This window comes from Poecilia latipinna, unplaced genomic scaffold (genome assembly GCF_001443285.1).
Source record: "Poecilia latipinna isolate Pla-1442-1.1 unplaced genomic scaffold, P_latipinna-1.0 Scaffold304, whole genome shotgun sequence".
Lineage (NCBI taxonomy): Eukaryota > Metazoa > Chordata > Actinopteri > Cyprinodontiformes > Poeciliidae > Poecilia > Poecilia latipinna.
Window position 1 is genome coordinate 46,834 of NW_015112920.1, and position 20,813 is coordinate 67,646.

Genomic DNA, 20,813 nt, shown 5'->3' on the forward strand with positions numbered 1-20,813 from the left:
AAAAAAAAAAATAAAAGCCCAAAATGTGGGAAAAAACAGGTTTTTTTTAATAGTTGACAAAGAAAAATTTTTTTTTTTTTTTTTTTTTTTTTTTTTTGTAAGGCAGCATTATCACAATAAGGGTAGCGCATTAATGCCCCCTGTTGAAATTTAAGCAGTACTACCTCGTTTTCCCTATGTAAATGCGCTTACTTCTCTTTGTAATGTAATGTATTACAATTTATTTGACCTTCAAGATTAAAAAATCTGTGTTGAAAAAGAAGCAAAATTTAAATCAAAACCGGTTCATACATGTTTGTTTTCATGCCTCCAGTCATTGCTTTCTTTTTTGAGAGTGTTTTACAGAGTGAATCTTATCAACAAAAAAGCAGATTACTGATCACTAACATCAATTAAATTGTTTGCTATCGTTGTTTCTGTGACAGAAGATAACAGCCTGACAAAGTAAGCTGAGCTGCTAAATGTAAAAATGAAAATGAAATAAAAAGAAAAAAATGTTGCCTGAATGTATGCTAGGTGATTTGTGGCTTTCAACCACAGGTTGGTGCGAAAACACACTTCATGCACAACCGAAATGCTCTTTGTCTTAAGGTAATGCTTAATCCAGAATTGTGCTTTTGTATCCTTTCCTGATTATATTTCGCAGCTTGCATCTTTCAATCTTCCTCAAGTACCCTCCTTCTGTCAAAAGTGTATCATAATCACTACAGAAATATGATTTTAGTAACCTTTAAGTAAGCTTTATTAATACAGTATATTCACAGTAAATTAAGCAATTTTAGTTTAATAGCATACTCCTTTTGCAGCCTTAATATTTTATAAGACAATATTCTGCTTTCACCTCTCTCTCTCTCTCTCTTTCTTTCTGTCTTTGTCAGGCTACACCTCCTTCCTTTTACTTGTGTCACCACAGTCTCCTCCCTTATCTTCTTCACTCTCACACGCTCACTTTGCCACCCACTGTGTTTGTGAAGTCTTGTAGTCACGTTAACATTTTCAAGCAGGAAAAAAAAAATAAGGTAAGCTTCCAACACTTTCTCTGTTTTTAAGAATCTAGGTAATTTCATAGATATCTAGTTGGAATGACTTTCTAAAGCGTCTTTATGTTTTTTGTGTTTTTTTATGAATCACAATAGCAGTTCTACTCTTTGTACCTTCTTTAATAATTAATTATCTTTATTTTTTTTCCTTTAATCAGTTTTTAAAGAGCTAGTGTTATTCTTCTCATATTGTTCTCTATGTTATTTTGGAATTATGTGTCTTTTTTTGTCTCAACAATGAAGAAAATAAAATTGACCTTTATTAGATTTCTTCTAGAAATTATGTTTTATCTGCCGACCCAGCTTTTGCAAGAATGCGTGGCTCTTACATGAATCCCTGTTAGTCAAGACTCTTCCTGATGAAAACATAGGTGGTGTAACATTAACAGTTTGCATGTTAAGAAATACTATCACCAATCGGTTCAAATGTATTTTCTTTATCAAAAAATAAAGAACTTACTGAAAACTCCTTTGACCAACTCCCTTATATATGGTTGAACGATGCAGTGCACCATCACTTGGTATCTTGACATCAAATTAACTTTGCTTATAATGTTTAGTCTGTACCCACCAGCCAATCACAGGTAATTATTTTGCTATCTTAAGATTTTTACTAAATACTTTTCAAAGCACAGACCTCATTAGAGATAAGATCCTTCAATTGTTTTGAAAAGATGAGAAGGACAGAAGATACTTAAAAATAAATATTTATTTGATCCACATAAAAATCCTCAGTACTAGGATAATAGCTACACATCTGCTTAGAAATCCAAAAATTGCTTAATTTATTTTCATGCTATCAATGTTTCAAACTGACTAGAATGCTGCTTTCAAACTGCTTTCTATCACGATGTAATTGTTGCCACAGAACTACATATTAGATCATATCTGGCCCCATGTGTCACAGTCACCCAGCACATATCCTGCATTAAATGACTTTCCTGAGTCAGTCTGGAAACTAGAAGTCACCAACAATTACATCAGATGTGACCCACGTTTGATAAATGAGATGGATTGGCAACCCAGTAAGTTCACATCTGGGGCAAGCATCAGAATTTCTGCTTCAAAAAGTAATTTTTAAACCCAGAAATATGGAAAGTATAGAAAAAACATTTAAAGCAACGGAAATTTAAACATATCTTAAAATTACAATATGTAATATTTTTGCCCCACGGAACAGCAGGTGCTATGATGTGTGCATTCAAATAAGTTTATTAGAAACTTTCATTTCTTAAATTAATTTGACAAAACCAAAAGATGGCAAGACCAGCTAAAAGACATATTTGTTTACCATGCACAATGTTAACTTAAATGCATAAACAAGGAGGAGCATCTCTGAACTCGGTGAAAACCACTTTTCAACAGTTAAAGTGGTTTCCCCGACAAAGATTTAGAAGATCTAGGCCAACTCTAAATACTTTCTATGGATAAAAATAACTTTTTCTTGTAGCTCTTATGTAGAACACAACTTGAACATTTCAGCAATTTTTACATTGTTGCTTTTGTCCTCTTGGCTGCCTCTCTGAGCAGTTTACAGTACATCCTTTTATTCAAATTGGAGAAAGATCTGATCTTTTTTTAATGAAAATTTGCCACATAATTCCCCAAATATTGATAACTGCCTGCTCTACATGCCACCGTGTAAACAAAAGACATGAGATTTTAAATACTCTTCTCCTGACTGATCCCTTTGTATAATTAAGCCCTTTGAAACTTTAAATGCTGAATCTGGATCAGATCATGCTTTGAAAAATGTTTTGTTAAAGAGTATTCACAGTAATATAACCAGGTAATTGCAGCTTTTTACATTTTTTTTGCCTGCTAAATAAAAATGTATTTTTCTTTTGAATTACATACATGTCACATCAAATTTCTACAAAGCTTTAGTGACTGATCTTTATTTTTTTCTTAATCACAGACAAACTAGCATTTTGAAAAGAATGGGACTTTTGAGAGTCACTTTACTTTGCCACAATGAACATATTGTCATCAAACCTGAAGCCAGAGCAAATTGAATGGCTAGACTACTGGGCATCTCCCAAAACCCAGCTCCTCTGGAATTGTCCTGATCTTTATTGGTCAGTATCTATAAACAACTAGTTAAAGGAAGGAACAGTGGTGAACTGGTGAGATTGTCATTGGTTTGGCTTAGGAATGGTTTGGAGCAGGGGTGCCCAATATACGCCGATCGCGATCGGCCGGTCGATCGCGGAAAGGTTTTGAGTCGATCTCGGCAGGTGGCAAACTTGATCAAAAATATTCACTAAGATCCAAAACGTTTGTAGCTTCATTAAAAAAAAGAAAAAAAAGAATAATTATTTAAAAAAAATTCAACGAAACGTGTTAAAATTAATAATCTCAGTAATTGTTGTTTCAACAAGGTGTTGCGCAATTCAGTGCGCCTCGGTTTCATTAAAAAAAAAAGGGCGACTCAAAGACCGACTGACGAGCAGAGCAAGAGTTTAAATTAGCTACTCAACCACAGCTGTGTTTAGGAGAGGCTTATTAATAAAAGAGAAATAAATATCAAGCCAGGAAAAATGATATCGTAATGGACTGAATGTTGTGTTTTTAATGTAATCTGCTTGGTTTGCGGGACGCAGGCGGTTGCCACGGCAACGGGTGTGCTTAAACGACAAAGAGAGAGAGAGTAAAAAGGTAGGAGTGGTTTTGAGTTGATCGTCTATTCGGGTTGTTTTACCTTTGTTTACCTTTGCTGTGGCTCAATACACTCGCTGTAGTTTCTGAACATTCAATAAACGACCAACTTGGACTAATTACCTCGTTCGTTTGTGAGTATACGTCACAACAAACATCAAATAGGACAAATATAAGTTTTAACAAATTCTACCACGATAATCATGTGAAATTAAATTAATTATATCCCGACTTCAGAAGATTTGCCTTTACCTTTACTGGGCTCTTTGGTTCCTCCTATCAGTCTGTAGTTTCTCATATTGAGGTCATCAAACCAAATTTCAGATCTACCATGACTGACGGACACCTGCTGGCGACAGTTTTGCAACCAGCTTCTGACTTAGAAACCAGGGTAACACTTTATTTGAAGGGGGTTGAATAAGACTGACATGACACTGTCATAAACATGACATAACACCTGTCATGAACATGAATAAGTCTTCATGAATATTTATGACTGTTGTCATAAAGCGTCATTCGGTAAATTATGACACTTTTAATACAAAGTTGACATTATTCAAAATGTCTTTGTTATGACAACTTGACATTAATCAAGAAATCATTACTGATATAAATTTGTTATAAAAGTATTATTGATTGCACTTTAAAAATTAGGTAACTTTATGTTATTAAAGGTAAAGTTTAAACAGTAATGGCAGCTGACATTACATTAAACAGTAATGGAATATTTTGGCAAAAACGGTCAAATCACTGAACCGTAAAATAAAAAAATAAAAAATCTAACGGTAACAGACTAGTTTGAAATGCAAAAATCTACAAATGCTAAAACTCCACTATGCCTACAAATGTATTTGTTGAAGACTAAGCAAAACCAAAAGATTAAATCGACGTTTTCTTGGAATTTAGTCAGAACACCAAGTAACCACAATTTCTGTGCCATGAGCAAGCAGCCTTGAAGAGAGGAGGAGCACAGCAGAGGCATACTAGACAGATAGGACACCACAAAATCTGAATAATGTTTTGAACATGGAGATTTTAGATTGATAAAACACAGCACTCGTGACAAGAACACATTTCTCATTTACCAGCTAACAGGTTAAATTATAGCCATGACCATACTCATTTTGTATTTATATGATACTAAAATAGTAAATTAAGCAAAACTAAATCATTGTCTAGGCTGGGTTAATCACTTCAGAATTCAGTTTGTCCAATAGTGACCATTTCAGGATGAAATTATCTAAATTTCAATATCCAACCGTGCAACACTGCAATACGTTTTGCACAACTTCTTCTCTAAACAGCAAGCAGAAACTCACCATTCACCACAAAGTCAATTAAACATAGAGTAGAAATTATGTTGCAGATGTCAAGGAGGGCGCTATCAGGTATCAAACACAGATTATAAAGATTAGGTTTAATTTGTAGGCATGACAATCACTTTCCCCACAAGGGCCAAGAATAAATTGATGGACCTCAGAAATATATCCATCATTGTTGTTGGTTTTTGTTTCAATATGTGCCCTGAAATAAGAAAACCAATTTTGTGTGCTACTTAAATGCCCTACTTACATGTTGATGATACAACACCATTGTAGTGTCAACTTTATGTATGTCTGTTTGTGTGTGTGCTTGTATGCATGTGATGTGTCACAGCAAAGGTAAACAAAGGTATGTGCGTGTGTTCTTTAGTTTAATTAAATACCAGAAAATGGAAAGGAGTGAAAAAGGTTTTCAGTTAGTTTACACAGTGTTCTGGAAATAATTTTGTTTATAAGTAATAGATATGAAATTATACAAGAAATGCAACCTAAGCTTCCATTTTTTTATCATAGTAATTTTAAAGGTTGATATTTATAAAATCCAAACATTTTTCACAGTTATAAAAATAAGAAAATGCAATAAAATTGTGATTCTTTTTTGTATTCTAAAGAGCAATTAAAATTCACCCCCTTTTGACGGTAATAATAACTCTAGCATAAATAAAGACAATGATAAAAGTTATATTGTGTTCCCTGTGATGGTATTAGAGCATGGAAGAATCGGGATGAAACTTATGGAATAAAATATTTATACAGAACAAACGAGAAGAAGCTTTAGCATAAAGTGCTTTATAACTCCCTTTAATCTACAACCTGGGCAACTATCTCTGCAATATTGTCATCAGCTGACACTGTAACGATCACAGTCTGTTTGCCATCTCCTCTAAATGAGTCTTTGTCTTCACTCTCAAATGTTAATGCTTCTTTTAAGCTCCAGAATAAATATTGAACGTGAAGTAAAAAGCAAGTACATTCTCTTTTTTATTTATTTTTCCACAGGAAATTGCTAGTATCATCAACTGGTTGTAAAACTCTCAAGGTAATTTTCTGTTATCAAAGATTGATGTTAAATCTTCTGGTAATACCTCTTTCCTTTTGGTATAAAAATGCTACGACTTCCAGATTTAAATAACTTACACTTTGATATGTTTCTACCTGAATATGCTGCAGATCGGAAGGTTAGATCTGAAATGGGGGAAATGAAGGAAAGAACTTGTTCACATTCTTCGAATCCCAACGCCTCATCACAAATAGGTATGGTCCTTTGAGTTCATTTAAAGTATTAAATAATAAATTAGTCCCATATTTTTATCATAGCTCAAGCAAAAAATAACAACAGAGGAAAGAGAAAAGCAAGAAATGATCAATCAAGTGACACAATGTTGGCGCTAAAATGCATCAGAAACGTTTCTCTGAGATTTATGTCCATGTTAATATGACATCCTTACACAGTTGAAAGAGGCTGTGCATCCCTAATGTAAATCTTTCTCCTTAATGTTTTTCTTCCAGCCAATGACTTTTGTGACCGTCTGCAAATCTACATGGTTCTGACAGACCTGGAGAAGAAAGCCATTGGCACCATTTGTTTCCTGGGTGGTCCGATAACACTGATGGAGAACGTCCTTATCCTCGGAGTTATTGCCACCTCGGCAATGCTGAGACGGAAGCCCTCTTATCTGTTCATTGGCAGCCTCGCCCTGGCAGATGTCTTCGCTAGCTGCTTCTTCACCACAAGTTTCCTGGACTTTCATCTCTTCCGCCGCTGTGATGGTCCAACTGGATATCTCTTCAAGTTAGGAGGGGTTACCATGGCCTTCAGTTCTTCAGTTGGGAGCTTGCTGCTAACTGCGCTGGACCGATACCTCTGCATCCACCAGGCATCCAGCTACAGGGTTCTGCTAACCCGCCGAAGGGCCACGCTGAGTCTCCTGATTCTCTGGAGCATCACCATCTTCATCTCCTCCTTGCCGCTCATGGGCTGGAGGTGCCCCACAGTGCTCAACCCTCCGTGCTCATGCTTGTTCCCCTTCATCAGTCAAGCCTACTTGGCATGCTGGACTACCTTTATCCTAATACTTCTCACATTAATTTTGGTGGCCTACGCCCTGATCCTGTGGAAGGCCCACCGTCATGAATCTTCCATGACCAGCCTCCAGGGGGCATCAGGTGCCCGCCAGGCCCGCATGAGAATGGATATTCGGCTTGCTCGTACTTTTGGTTTGATTCTCCTCATACTGGTGGGGAGTTGGCTCCCTGTACTCACCTTCATGCTGGTTGATGTCTCTATATACTTGACTCGTAACCAGCAGAGAGCTTTTGCCTTTTGCAGCACCCTTTGCCTACTGAATTCTGCAGTCAACCCACTGCTTTATGCCCTGCGGTGCAGAGAGCTAAGAATTGCTCTGCTGCAGTGTCTACCAATGTCATGTGGTTTCGGGAGGTCTAAGAACTCTACAAATGACTTAAATCCCACAGGGCAATCTGCAGAAGACAACTGTGCTACAGTGTCTGATGACACTCTGGCAGCGAGAACCCCTCAACTCAACTCAGTCTGTGAAATAGTGAACAGTAAGTCGAGTTAAGTAAATATAGTGGAACATTGTAATAAATTAGCAACTCAGATGGACGAAGACTTGAAGGGTGCTGGTGAAAGACTGTAAAACCATCAACAAAATGTACTGATTTACAAACTTTGATTTAAAAAAAAAGAAAAATACAAACTTACATTTTTATTGTACTTTTTTTCTTATAAAAGACAAAATGACTGATCGTGACATTTTATTATTCATTGTTTAATTTTCATTGGAACAATAACCTAGATGCAATGCATAATTAATAAAGTCATAAGCAAACATTTAAAGCTGGCACTGAGAAGAAAACCAATATAATATGACCAAAACAGAACACAAATGCAAAAGCTCAAACACCTGTATTCATCAGAAGAGGGAAACTGGACGACGATGTATACTGTAATGCTAAACACAGAGCAATGATGGAAGAAAATATGTGTGTTGTTATAGACTGCTGTAGAGGTTTCTGTTTCCAACAAGATGGAGACCAGTAACACCCAAACCCCATGAAATGGTTTAAATCAGAGGTGCTAAAATCCAGTTCTCGAGAGCCACCATTCTGCAGCATTGCTACTTCAACCCACCTGAATAAAATGAACTGCTCATTTCCAGGCCTTTGGCGAGAAGATGTTAGATGGAGCTAGTAAAATAACTCCAGCATTTTTACTAATGCTTGGCAAGATTGTTGAAGCCAATATTGTTGGGATACTGCAAACGTATAAAAGAATTTCATCTGGTCAGATGAAACAAAAAAAAAATTTACTTCATGCAAAACATGCATGAAAGAAAACTAACATTTAGAAACGCAGTGAAACATGGCAGTAGCAGTATCATGCTGTGGGGTCGTATTTTTTCAGTAGGGACAGGAAAGCTGATTAGAGCTAAATGGACTGATTCAATACACAGATAGAACTAAGTACAAGGAAATCCTAAAAAAAATGGTGAGAGGCAAGAGAACACTCGATAAAATCAGTTCAGTTAGAAAATAAACAGAAGGATTCAAAGGTTAAGGGATTTGTGGTGCTGACGAAAAAGTATTTTAAAACACTGCTGTAATCATCATGATAAGTGTATTATCAATCAAGAATGACAATTCCAATTGAAGTCTTGCATTTTTGTCTTTTCTAATGAAAGACTGTGAACTTATTAAATTTTGTGTAACTTGTATTTAAGCAATTTGTAATACCAGTAATGTTATAATATTACATTAATATTACATGGACTTTTATTCTATTTCAAGATAGACATAATTAGCGTTTTCTTTTATTAAATAAGTTTCTTATTTATTGTATGGTTTGTCTTTACATGGTCCCATGGAACTAAAACGATTCCAGTAAAAATGTTGTAAATACTTCAATAAAAGTAAAGAAAAAGACTTGTGTGTTAGTATACACTTAACCATTGGTTTGACTAATTTAAGCTAAATGCTGTTTCACCTCTTGATCCTTCTGTATAGTAACTTTACAGTTATAAGTAGTGGGGCACACGCACATTTCTAGGTTTTTTTCTAGTTATGTTTTGAAAAAGTTACAAATGTAAATATTTTTCAGTTTTTGTATTCTTAATGACAGTTACAAAAATTACAAATCGCATGAATCATTTGGGGGATTTTTGTGTTGATTTAGGAGTGTCTTTTGCATTTTTTTGGGCCTAATATGTTTTAGACTTTAGAGATTTCATGTCTTATTTTGGATCTTTCAGATCCTGCTCATTCCACCTGTGAAATGTCTTTTTTTTTTTTGTTTGTTTTTTTTTTTGCTGTTGTTTAAGTTGGAGTAAATAATAGCAAACTTATCTGCCTTGGAAAGCCCAATTTAGTAGACCAACAAATGCTACAAAGAATGCTTAGCCCCTAAACAAACACAATTAAAAACTTACATGTCCTCAAGAGGTCTAAACATAAGTGGCATTACAAAAAAAAAGTGTTTTCTTGCATTTTGCATGCTCCAAAAACATCATGTCCCAGTTTCTGTAAGTGTTGCAGATCTTTGGAATTGACAACACACATCATCAAGACCCTGCACCCATCATGATAATAGTGAACTGGTGAAAAATGGGCTGAAACCCCCCCCCCCCAACAATCAAGAATCATTTATTGTCTTAATGTGTACAAAAAATAAAGGAACATGAGCACATGCACCTCACAGGAACCTGTCTGCAGATTTCTTAATGGTATCAAGTTAACAGCCTGATAAAGAAGAATTACTGTCAAAAATGGGACCCATGTGTGACCTATGAAACCCACTCAACATCTACAGAGCACCCAGCTGATTTTGTAAATGTATGTAGACCTGCACATTGACTTGCTTTCACTAATATAGTATGACAAAACTGTACTTATTTATCAAAGCCTTCTTCTTCTTTTCCTTTCGCCTTTTTCCCTTCAGGGATCGCCACAGCGAGTTATCCGTCATGTAACCCTTTCTTCCGCATCTTCTTCTCTCACACCAACTACCTTCATGTCCTCTTTCACTTCATCCTTAAATCTTCTCTTTGGTCTTCTTCTAGGTCTCTTTCCTGGCAGGTCCATCCTCAGCATCCTTCTACCGATGTATTCAGTGTCTCTCCTCTGTACCATCTCAATCTGGCTTATTTATCAAAGCCTACTTAATATTTATTTTTAAATTGGAATGTTGGAAACATTATAATGTTATAATGTTCTGTAAACATTGTAATGTTTGCAGAGTGGTTAAAATTGTAATTATTCTCATTTGTTTAATATGTATGTATTTTGTCATCATTCTTCTACTAACTCCATATTAAATAATCTAAGAACGACTCTTACAATACATTTAACGTTTCCATTCCAATTCCCACAAAACTCAATTGTGGGAATTATACTATGGTATAATCCGTTATATTTGCCCACAACTCCCAATTTTGTACCTCAAGGATCCTTTAATTGCAAGTTAATACATAGATATTTGCTACTGTTTTATTATTTTTTTCTTCTACTTCATCACCTCCACCAGACGCCTCATGAACCCTGGATGTAAGTTCAACTGGAAGGAATCACCAACACCGGGGTATTCATGACCGGAAGTTGAAAAATAAAAAAAACAAATAAAGGGCACAACAGTACGATTTTATTAAAGGGGATGTTTGCAGATAATGTTAAAAGCATGTTTACAAATTTAATTATGAGTAAGAATTGTTAATAACATTAAATATAATGTCAAAAATAACACCATGACCCCTCTTTTCGTACAGTGGTATGATCCGCCATTGTGACGGTTTAAAAATTCAGAAGGCAGTGTCGGCTGTTACTACTCAGAGCAGAAAATCCGTTGTTGTGAAGAGAAAGAAAGCCGAACCAGAAATTCGAGGAAACGTTTAAAAGCCAGCGTCAAACCCCTTCTCGGCGGGTGTTTTTTTTTTTTTTTTCCTATCTACTGCTACTCTCCTGGTTTGTTTTAGCAAACATGGCTTGTGGTGCGACGTTAAAGCGGTCGATGGAGTTTGAGGCCCTCCTCAGTCCCCAGTCTCCCAAGCGGAGAAGGTGCAACCCACTACCGGGGACTCCGAGCACTCCGTCCCCGCAAAGATGCAACCTCCGTACCCCGGTAGATAGTCCGGGCCACTCGATGTCTCCTCAGCCCATCGGAGGCGAACACAGGCTAACTCCAGGTATAGATTTTAAAATAATTTTACGTATTTTGTGTGTTTCAGGGTGAGTGTCGTGGGGGGAGGGGGTTTGGGTGGAGTGGAAGAATCAGAATGGGGGTTGGAGGCTAAACGTTAGCCGGACTCGGCTAAGGTGATGAAGGGGAATGTCGTTGCTAAGTCAAGCTCGCATATGGTTGTTTTGATGGTTAAATACACCAAATTAAGAACAAAAGTAAAAATGAGTTCATAGTTATTGGTTAGTGGCGTCTTGCCAGCTTCTAATACCCGCCTGTGTTAGCTTGTCCTGGCTAATGTTCAGGTAAATAATGGCTATTGCTGCGTTCAAAACCCTTCTCTTGTCATGTGAGCGTTGAATAGACACGACTCTTATTATGTTTGCTCAACCCTTGTCTATGAGAATAGCCAATTGAATTAAATGTTAAACTTTCTTTACAATCTGACAGACTTTATTTAAAGGGGCCTGCCTATGCTTCAACACCCAAACATCTAATCTGTTGAGGCACGAAACGGGCAAATGGCATCACATGAGCAGCCATGTCAATACTGTAGGTATGTTAGGAAGTTCTCGTAGGCGTTTTTACTTATTTATTTAAAGATATATATTTTCAGCAATTATCCATTTCAAAAAAGTAACTGCCAGACATTAATCCTTTGTCTTCTTTACAGATGCTGTTAAATAAATCAGCACCAGAAACCTTTAATGAACTGAAAGCAAAACGACGTTTTACCCTTATCCACAACCAGCCCCTTAAGGAGGTGGAAATATCAAGTTGTATTGAACTTGCCTGAATATGTTATTGAATAAAGTTATTTTCTTGTTGTTCATATAAACTTAACATTTGTTAAATAATTGTAACTTCCAAAAAATGTGACCAATTAAAAATAACTTTTAAATTGTATTCTGAATTGTAAAACCTTTTTAAAAGTTTTGTCCCAAAACCCCACATTATTGCAATACAAAAAAATGTTTTGCCATGAAAACCTCCTCAGATGACCTTTGATAAATGTTCTGTGCATTTTTGTTTTTTTGTATGTGTGTGTTTTTGCATGGTTTGTTTTATCTTATCTGTTTAATATCAACAGTATTTTTTTTAAATACTTTTGGTATCCAGTGTGCCCAGTAAATGAGAATTTCATAGTCTTGGGGAAACATATTTACTTACTGGGCATATGATTAAAAAAAGCGCTTTGAATCTAATTTTTTTTCTTTTTTCTTTTTGCTTTAGTGTTTTTTCTTTTTGCTTTAGTGTTTATGGTACGTTATTGTGTTACTTCTGCTTATCCCTATTGCTTATTTATCAAATCTATTGATTGTTGGTATGCATACTTGGAGAAATTCTCAAAACTGCAATAAAAATCTGTTTTAAGGAGACTGCGCAAATCACAAGTCAACTGATCTGAACACAAATGGCACATTACCAGATGGTAACACATCAACTTTAACATCTAATAATCTTATCTGATAGAACACAAAAAAGATAAATGGCATTACAGCACATCATTGCAGCTTGCTAATTAGGTGCTGCCTGACTAATGTTCCTTGGCTCCACTACCACAATTGTCTTGTATTTAAGTGGGGGGTTACTATTATGGACCACAGCCGTTTTTCTTTCCACAGAGCTGGAATGCATTGTTCATTATTGCCTGTTTTCTCCCACTGGCAACTACATTGTGTTAGTGTTGGATGGGTTCATGGTGCACAAGTGGACACCAGATAGTTAGCTGGAGATCTCCACTGTAATCCAGTGCATTTTTGACAGCAGCCAGGCCTCATGCTTGTGCTTTTTGAATTCCAATAAGATATTGCTGGGTGTCCTTGGAATTCTTCTCTTGCAATTGAATAGCAATGAGATGCTTCTTTGTCTTGTGTAATTGAAAGTTGATGCTCTTTTCATGACATAAAATAAAGGGCAAGTCTCTGTTTGATATATTTCCAAATTCTTCATTTGACATTTGCTGGGTTCAATTTTGGTTTTTAGCAGTGAGGGGATGTGGAGCGGTTTGTCCTTTTGCCAATGTTGTCCTTATGGATCATTATCTTGTCGCTGCAAAACTAAGACCATTATTTATTTTATTGCAGGGTTTTTTAATATGCAGGTAAATTATCATGTGTATTTTAACTAATTCCTGAACATTTTTACATTTCATTTGCATTTATTTAAGTTCTGATATCTGTGTTTGGGACATAAATCATTTTAGTAATAAAATGCCTCGAAGTTTCCACATGCTTGTAGATTTTAAAATCTTAAGCTATGTTTTGTTTCTTTAGACTATGATTTAAATATCTCTTGTTGTCAGAATGGGTACCAAAGGTCCCACTGGGGTGTGTGCATGGTCAGTACCAAGTGTACTGTGACAGACTTGACCATTTTCCAACAAAAAGGTTAATGTAAAACAACCAAGATTATGAAGTGGTGAAATTATCAGAACCAGTTGTTTTGAGTGATGGTGAAGAAATCACCATCACTCAGTTACAATTCATCTTGTACTCTTTTTAGCTCTGTTTTGTCATTGTTTTCGATATAACATTACATGTTGAAGACATTGATTCACCTGCAAGCCATGTGAAATGTTCAGCATCCCTAAGCAGAAACCTGAAGAGAAAGGACTGTTTAGTTTATAGAAAGTTAAACTCTTTGGTTTCAGATGATGTAATCCAGGACACTTCTACGTATTCTAACACTGCTCATATTTCCTTCTACCATTTGCTGCTCCAACGGTTTATACTTTTGTTTAAAAAAAAAAAAAAAATCCAGATCACTTATACTTTTAGTCAAATTTTGCACATATAGATCTATATCGCCTTGGAATCTGTTTCAAATTCAAATGATGTCTCCAGACAACTGGTTTGTGCTTCAGTTAAGTGCCTTGCAGAATGCGAGTGCTGCTGTAAAACTATCTTTCTGATGTGATTTGCTAAGTGAGAGTTTTGCATTTGGTAAAGGTCAGCTGTCCTCCCCCCACCCTGCTCTGCGCACTGAAGCTTTCCAGTTACGTTTACTTGTTGAGAGGACACTTTACCTGGAGGCCTAATGCAGGATCTTGAAACTTGCAATTGGAGTAGATTTATCTATATGTTGACACATTCACTTAAATGTATATATTGTATCAAATATTTAACAAGCTACTAGTGGTAACTGTTGGATGTGTAATCAGAGTTGGACACCAGCAGGAGATAAACTTCTGGGAAAATGATTCCTGTTCTTTGAAGAACAAGTTGGAGCGTTAGCCGTTTGTGCTGTTTTGAAACTGATGGCATTATTCCTCCTGACTGATCTGGTGTAATTACAGCTGACTTGGAACATATCGCAACTTACTTTAAGTAGAGCTGGACAATAAATCGTAATATATTGCAATACACACTTGGTCAGTATCAAAAGATATTACATCTGATAGAATATTCACTGAACTCTGATCCAGAACCGTGCATCATTCTGGGGCATGTGGGCAGAGGACAGGATTTAGCTCAACCGGTTGGCATCAACTTACTCACTCTTTGGTTGTCTAGCAACAACCTGTGGAGCAACTTGTGCAGTAGAAGTTTAGAAGTCTCAGGTTTCGACAGTCGTTGATATTGACTGATATGAGACGCTTATATCATGGTAAGTTTGTCAGCCACATTATCCAGCCCTGCTTTAAGGTATTTGGAACATCTGAAACCTCCTATCGACACTCGCAAGTAAAGTGAGCCAGCTTTGTTTTCTCTGGCTAACTGTCCATCCATTAAAGCTCTGCTCTGGTCAGCTAAGCTCTTTAGCTGAGGCTTTTTCTGCTGTGTGTCTCTGACTCCCAGAAGCCTCTGATGGCTTCACCTGGTTGTGTCGCTGCCGTTTTTGCCAAGCGGTGCCTGCTGCCGAGCAGCGAAGTTGGCAGGATTGGATGCAACATGATGCACAGTTGAAGAGGCGTTTTATTTCCCTCACAGATGAACCCAGCAGTTGTCGGTATAAAGTGTCTGCCATTTTTCATTACATTATGTACACAATTTCCTTCTACTTTTAATGAATGCAGCAGGACTGCTGGGATAAACTGGACCTGTTCAATGGCTATGCTCTTACAACTTGACAGTATATGAATGGATACTGTAGTGTTTGTCTTAATAATTGGGTTTATTTCTCTCTATATTTAGCATTTGATTTCTTTAGGTTGTCTGTTCTTAATAACAGCTCAGTTTGTTCTTTTTGTTTTTTAACACAGGGCTTTCATAAATAAAATTTGTATTGCACAGTTCACATGATAATAGAAGCTGGTATTTCATAATTTATTTCCTGTAATGTTTTTGTCCCCTTCTTGTATAGAAATATAAATTATTTTCGGTCAATCGTTTTGAACTGCATTCCTTCTAAAATATTACTGCTAACTAAATTTAAGAAGTGAATTCTACCTATAATCAGTGAAATCACAGTCCTGCGTGTTGCTACAAATTGCAGTTATGTTCCAGAATCCTCCAGGTTATTCTTTATACTTATTGGTCAAATCGGCCGTAATATATCAACTTATTGGGTTTTGTTTTTAGCACCAGGCTTCATTGTGATTGTTTTTAGCGTCAACCAACTGGAGTTTACTGAACATGGTTTCCATACCCTCAATATGTCAGAAATGCCTCGACTGCAATTGGCTGTGCTGATTTTAAGACTGATTCTGGACATGGCAGGAGTATCTCTAAAGAAGGTTTGTGTGCACTTAATGCAGAGTCATACCGAGAGATTTTAGTTGAAATCAAAGCTTGTAATTATTTTAGTGTCTGTTTTCAAGCTGTCTAGATGCAGTGTTTAAGGTTGAGGTCAGTTAAAGCTCGTCATAAAATCCCATCAAGTTATTTTTTTTTTTTCATATAATAGGACGGTTGTGACTAAATGTAAATGCTTGCTAAAACAAAACCCTGCAGCAGGGTGTTTTTTTTTTTTTTTTTTTTTTTAATGCTTTTATAGGAAATGCGCAGCTTTTTTGGGTGTGCTCTATTCGTACACGTCCTAATGACTTAGAAAACCGAGCAGACTTGTTATAGACAATATTCATGCTGCGAACAATTGTGTGGAGTACAGCATTTGTTGGCTAATGTATTCAAAGTGTTTTCAGCTTGCATTTTTAATGCTGATCTGATACTTAGCCTGTTGGACAGAGTCTCACAGCAGCAGATGTTCACACTGGACACATATGATGTTGCCCAAAATGCTAAAGGTCATAGAGTGATAGAAGCACAGATGAGAAAGCAGAAACTGGGCATATATATTGCAGCTGACCTCGTCATTGCAATATTTATAAACTGTTTCGCCATCACTAAATCATGCGGAACTATTTGTAGTGCACCACAGATGAAACGTGTCTTTTGGCTGACATTGCCTTACTGATGCCTGATACCTCAACTGGACAATATAAGGCAAACAGCCATTGCTTTGTGGTTCTCAGATTGGTCGGAGTGTGTGTTGACGTCATGCAGCCATTGGTAATGCTGTGAGATCCATTTAAAAACCCGATAATCATTCCTGACAAATCCAAGTTACAGGTTTCATTGGAGAAAAACTTTGAGCTCCTTTTCAGCTTATGAGCAGGTTGCAGTGATGACATGAAGACTGTCTCTCTCTCGCTCTCTCTCTCTCTCTCTCCACCCAAGATAAATGAGGCACGGTCCCCCAGATAGAAGTGTACCACGTACACAAAGTTCACCAAGAAAGATAAAGTTCCTCTCCTATATTTGGGTTATCGACTGAGTTTGAGGCCATGTTTTTTTGTTTTTTTTTAAGTTGTTTTTCCAGCAGTTTTGAGCAGAAACTGTCGCTGCATGTTTTTTTACGCAGCGACGTAAAAAACACGTCGCTGCGTCAGTTTAAACGCTGATTCAGCGTTTAAACTTTGAATCAGGTTAATGGCTTTTGTCACAGATGGATAATGTGGCATTCTTTTTTTTTTTTTTCACTTTTTGAATTTTTGTAGTCACTTCTTAAATAAAGTTACACATTAGGGTTTTCAAATTGATATGATCCACTTCACAGCTTTGAAACAATTGTATGTAAATATTTCAAAGAAGACGAACGGTTTTACATTTCTACCCAACTAAAAAGGAAATTGTGAGGCAGCTTAGACTTTGTGAAATGACATCTTTAAAAAAAAAAAAAACTTTAACATCTTTAAGAAAACAGAAGTGAAAATGACAGTCACAAGATCATAGTGTTTTATGCCAGCTGTTTGTGTTGGTTACAGCTGTTCTGTCAAGCTGTCAGTATTTAATCTAGAACGCTGTTTCCTGTCAGTGAATGTTTTGTTTCTTTTGAGAGAACGCAGGAAGTGGTTACTGTTGTAGGTCGACTGATTGAGCTTTCCTGTAATAGTTTTGTTTACACTGGAAGACCTCCAGCATTGTATAAACATGCTTTTTGTTGAGCTAAAAGAACTGGCACCAAAGACCACGCTAATGATTTAATTCCTGGAAGCTTTCTGGCAGATTAAAACCTCAAAGATGATTTTTATTATTATTATTATTATTTTTTTTTTTAATATCATTTAATCAAAATTAGGCCCCTTAAATCCCATTTCTCACCTCTGACTGTTTAGGATGTTTCTAGTTGATGCTCAAAAAATGTTTCTTTCCAAGGAGGCATTTTCTTTGCTGTCAAAGTTCATATTGCTTTAGGTGTCATAGTTATTCATTTTTGTTTTGGCCATTTTTTTTATTTATTTATTTTTTTTTTGACTTTGTTCCTGTCGACTTTCTCCAGAGCAAATCTTCCAGAACCTTCGCCAGGAGTACAGCCGGATCCAGAGGCGACGGCAGCTGGAGGGGGCCTTCAACCAGACCGAGGCCTGCAGCTCCAGTGACGCTCCCAGCCCCAGTACCTCCCTCACCGCTCCCAGCTCCCCACCTGGTAGGACACATACCTAAAACGCTTTTAAATTATAAGTTGTATAATGCCTAAAGTGCAATTTTTTTTTTTTAGTAGTGAAGGAATTGTATTAGTAAAAAAAAATGGTGGAGGAGGAGAGGAGTATAACTGTAACTCTATGTGGTGATGAAGAACTTAATGGTAGTATTGTTGCAAACATGATGTAGCAGCTCCTAATTGAAACGTTTCATGGAACAACATGTGGACAAGAGAACGCTCATTATGAATAACTTGGTCAGTAGGAAAAGTGGATAATACAAGTGTGTACTAAATGAATGTGACAAATTACTTGCAGGCCTGTCTTGGATATGAAGAAGAATAAAATCTGCTTGTGAAATAAAGCAATGATAATACAGAGTCTTCAATAATGTTTCTGCTTATAATCAAGATCTTTATAAAAGGTGATGAGGTGTTCATGCTGATTGGATATTTTGCTCCTGAACAGCCTTTGGGATCTTAAAAACGTATCTTCTAAATTTTGAGGCATTTGCAAGCTTGACCTTGGAGGTGGTGGTTATGTTGAGTTACAGGCTCAGAGAAAATGTACCACCAGCGACAAAATGTTGTAAATACTTTATTTTAGCAGCGTGGGAGGAAGAAATGTCTTTTTTTTTGTTCCAAATTCCCTGAAAATCAAACAGTTAAGAACATAAAGGTCAGTTATTGTGTGTGTGATGTAATGTAATCCTCTGGTGTCCAGGCCCCTGTGCAGAGCGGACTTATATTTCACCATGACAGAGCTGTTTTTACCCCAGCCTCATTCTGGCTCTGAGCTGACTGTGATTTACTCACATTTCATTCTACCTGGCTCACAGCAGACCTCAAAGACCATAAAGTGATAAATCAAAAATGCTAACGCTGGCTCCAGTTTCAGAGTGACCGAGACGCTCGAGGTGCTGAGACAGTGCCAGCACCAGGGCTGCATGTTTTGTGTTGAACAGAAAGAAAAGCAATAAACTCTTTTTTTTTTCTGTTGTCTTTCTCAGGTGCCTCAAGAAAGGACCAGCCCTCGTTCACACTGAGGCAGGTCAGCTACCTGTGTGAGCGCCTGCTCAAAGACCACGAGGAGAAGATCAGGGAGGAGTACGAACAGATCCTTAACACAAAACTCGCAGGTGAAGATAAATGTCAGCGCTTTCTGAAGTTAGTTTTAGTTTCATTCCAAAGTATGGAGGGGGAAAAAAACAATCTGAAAAGTGTGGTTTGCATTTGTTGGTAATCCATCTGTAATTTAATTTTCTAAATTCAGCATGACAGTTTCAAAGGTTCAGATCACACCTTAAGCGTCAAGCATCTCATGAAGCACTGTTCAGTCAATCATCTGACAATGGGGAAGATTTTTGGCCCAGCCGCAAACTTGCAGGACCAAAATGAGACATTTACAGCTCAGATGGGAGGATATGCAGTAACATCCAGCCTGACCCACAATGAAATAGTTTCAGTCTTTTTTTATGAAGGTTGATGGATTTTTCCACACCATTTTCTTATTTCCATCTGTGGAAAATCAACACATACAATTATCTTGTTTTACTTGAGGTTGATGTATAAAATACCTTGAGATTTGTGGCAGTAACGTAGTAAAATTAAAAAAACTTTAGTTGATATGAATACTTTTACTGGACTCTATTATCATTTCTTGCAGCTGTTGTTTAAATCTCATTGATGTCCATGACTTTATAAATGCTGATTTTTGTCTGGTATAATCTGAATAAACGGGTCACCCAAACTGCATAATGGTGGAAAACAGCAGTTAGAGGTTTGGCTGGGTTTTTTTTTTTTTAAAAGAGATTAAGGGAAAGATTTAAACAAGCTGCTGGTTACAAAATACTTGCAAATGAGCTTTACATCTCTTAAAACATCCATCATCTGTAATTTCAGAACAATATGAATCTTTTGTGAAATTCACGCAAGACCAGATCATGCGAAGATATGGAGCCCGGCCTGCAAGTTGTAAGTACCAGTTTCTGTGTTGCGTGGTTCTTCCTGAAGCTGGTGAACTCATGTGATCTTATTTTTATCTGTTTCAGATGTCTCCTGAGCTCACATCAATGTGATCCTGGCTTCCTCTCACATGACGGCTGCTCTTCTTCTGCCTCCTTCTTGTTGATTTTAAATTTTATTTCCCTAACCTTTCCCTGCTCTTTCCCTTTCCACGCTCAGTTTGGGTGCCATGGTTTATCCAGTTTTTAATCCAAAAATTAGTTTCTTACTTTAAAACTATTGCTGCTGGCCAAATAATTAGAACTCTGTATGAAGCCTGCTTTTTTTTTTTTTTTTTTTTTTTTTTTTTTTTTTTTTTTTTTTTTCCTTCCCTTTTTTTTCTCTGCTTTTTGCTATTAACATCCTTTACCAGACATCCTGGGGGAAAAAAAAGCAGATGTTAATAAAAAAATTTTAGCTGGCGCTGTAGAAAAGCTTATTGGCTTGTGTGATTATGCTGTATAACCTCCCAGCAGCTATATTTAATGGCTCCTGCTTCTCACCATGTTCCACTTTTCTCCCCTGCTCTACCCGCCTCACCTCCTTCCTCACAACTCTTCCTGAGAATGTGGATTTTTCTCCCTTTTAAAGAAAAACAATAAAAGTTCTGTGATTAAAAAATTGTTGTACTGGATTGTTCATTTTGGTAAATTGTACAGTTTTTCTTTTTCAAGCTCTTATACCATTACCTAATTTTGTTTGCTCTAAAATACTCAGTTGCAGATGAATGCAGGG

At 36.7% G+C, this 20,813-nt stretch overlaps 2 protein-coding genes and 1 long non-coding RNA gene across 4 annotated transcripts; all 3 read left to right on the top strand.

Moving 5' to 3' along the window:
• Positions 1-5,929: 5,929 nt before the first annotated feature.
• cnr2 (cannabinoid receptor 2) lies at positions 5,930-7,748 on the top strand. Of its 2 annotated transcripts, none has more exons than XM_015034555.1 (3): positions 5,930-6,098; positions 6,191-6,274; positions 6,530-7,748. In XM_015034555.1, the coding sequence occupies exons 2-3, from the start codon at positions 6,211-6,213 to the stop codon at positions 7,600-7,602; spliced, it is 1,137 nt and encodes a 378-aa protein (XP_014890041.1). In that variant the 5' UTR covers positions 5,930-6,098; positions 6,191-6,210; the 3' UTR covers positions 7,603-7,748. The 2 variants fall into 2 exon arrangements, with proteins under 2 accessions (XP_014890041.1, XP_014890040.1); XM_015034554.1 differs by having other exon boundaries at positions 5,931-6,059.
• Positions 7,749-10,816: 3,068 nt separating this feature from the next.
• On the top strand, positions 10,817-20,699 carry akirin1 (akirin 1). The gene is made up of 5 exons (XM_015034557.1): positions 10,817-11,217; positions 17,934-18,080; positions 19,085-19,213; positions 19,977-20,048; positions 20,126-20,699. The coding sequence occupies exons 1-5, from the start codon at positions 11,013-11,015 to the stop codon at positions 20,134-20,136; spliced, it is 564 nt and encodes a 187-aa protein (XP_014890043.1). The 5' UTR covers positions 10,817-11,012; the 3' UTR covers positions 20,137-20,699.
• LOC106948719 (uncharacterized) lies at positions 11,297-13,438 on the top strand. The gene is made up of 2 exons (XR_001425233.1): positions 11,297-11,762; positions 11,884-13,438. It is a non-coding gene; the product is annotated as an uncharacterized LOC106948719 (long non-coding RNA).
• Positions 20,700-20,813: the final 114 nt, after the last annotated feature.

Bases quoted from the DNA above. Each gene is read 5' to 3' on its own strand.
- cnr2 (XM_015034555.1), top strand. From the start codon at position 6,211: ATGGGGGAAATGAAGGAAAGAACTTGTTCACATTCTTCGAATCCCAAC. The intron at 6,275-6,529 runs GTATGGTCCTTT...TTTTTCTTCCAG, and splicing joins CAACGCCTCATCACAAATAG to CCAATGACTTTTGTGACCGT.
- akirin1 (XM_015034557.1), top strand. From the start codon at position 11,013: ATGGCTTGTGGTGCGACGTTAAAGCGGTCGATGGAGTTTGAGGCCCTC. The intron at 18,081-19,084 runs GTAGGACACATA...TGTCTTTCTCAG, and splicing joins CGCTCCCAGCTCCCCACCTG to GTGCCTCAAGAAAGGACCAG. The intron at 19,214-19,976 runs GTGAAGATAAAT...CTGTAATTTCAG, and splicing joins CCTTAACACAAAACTCGCAG to AACAATATGAATCTTTTGTG.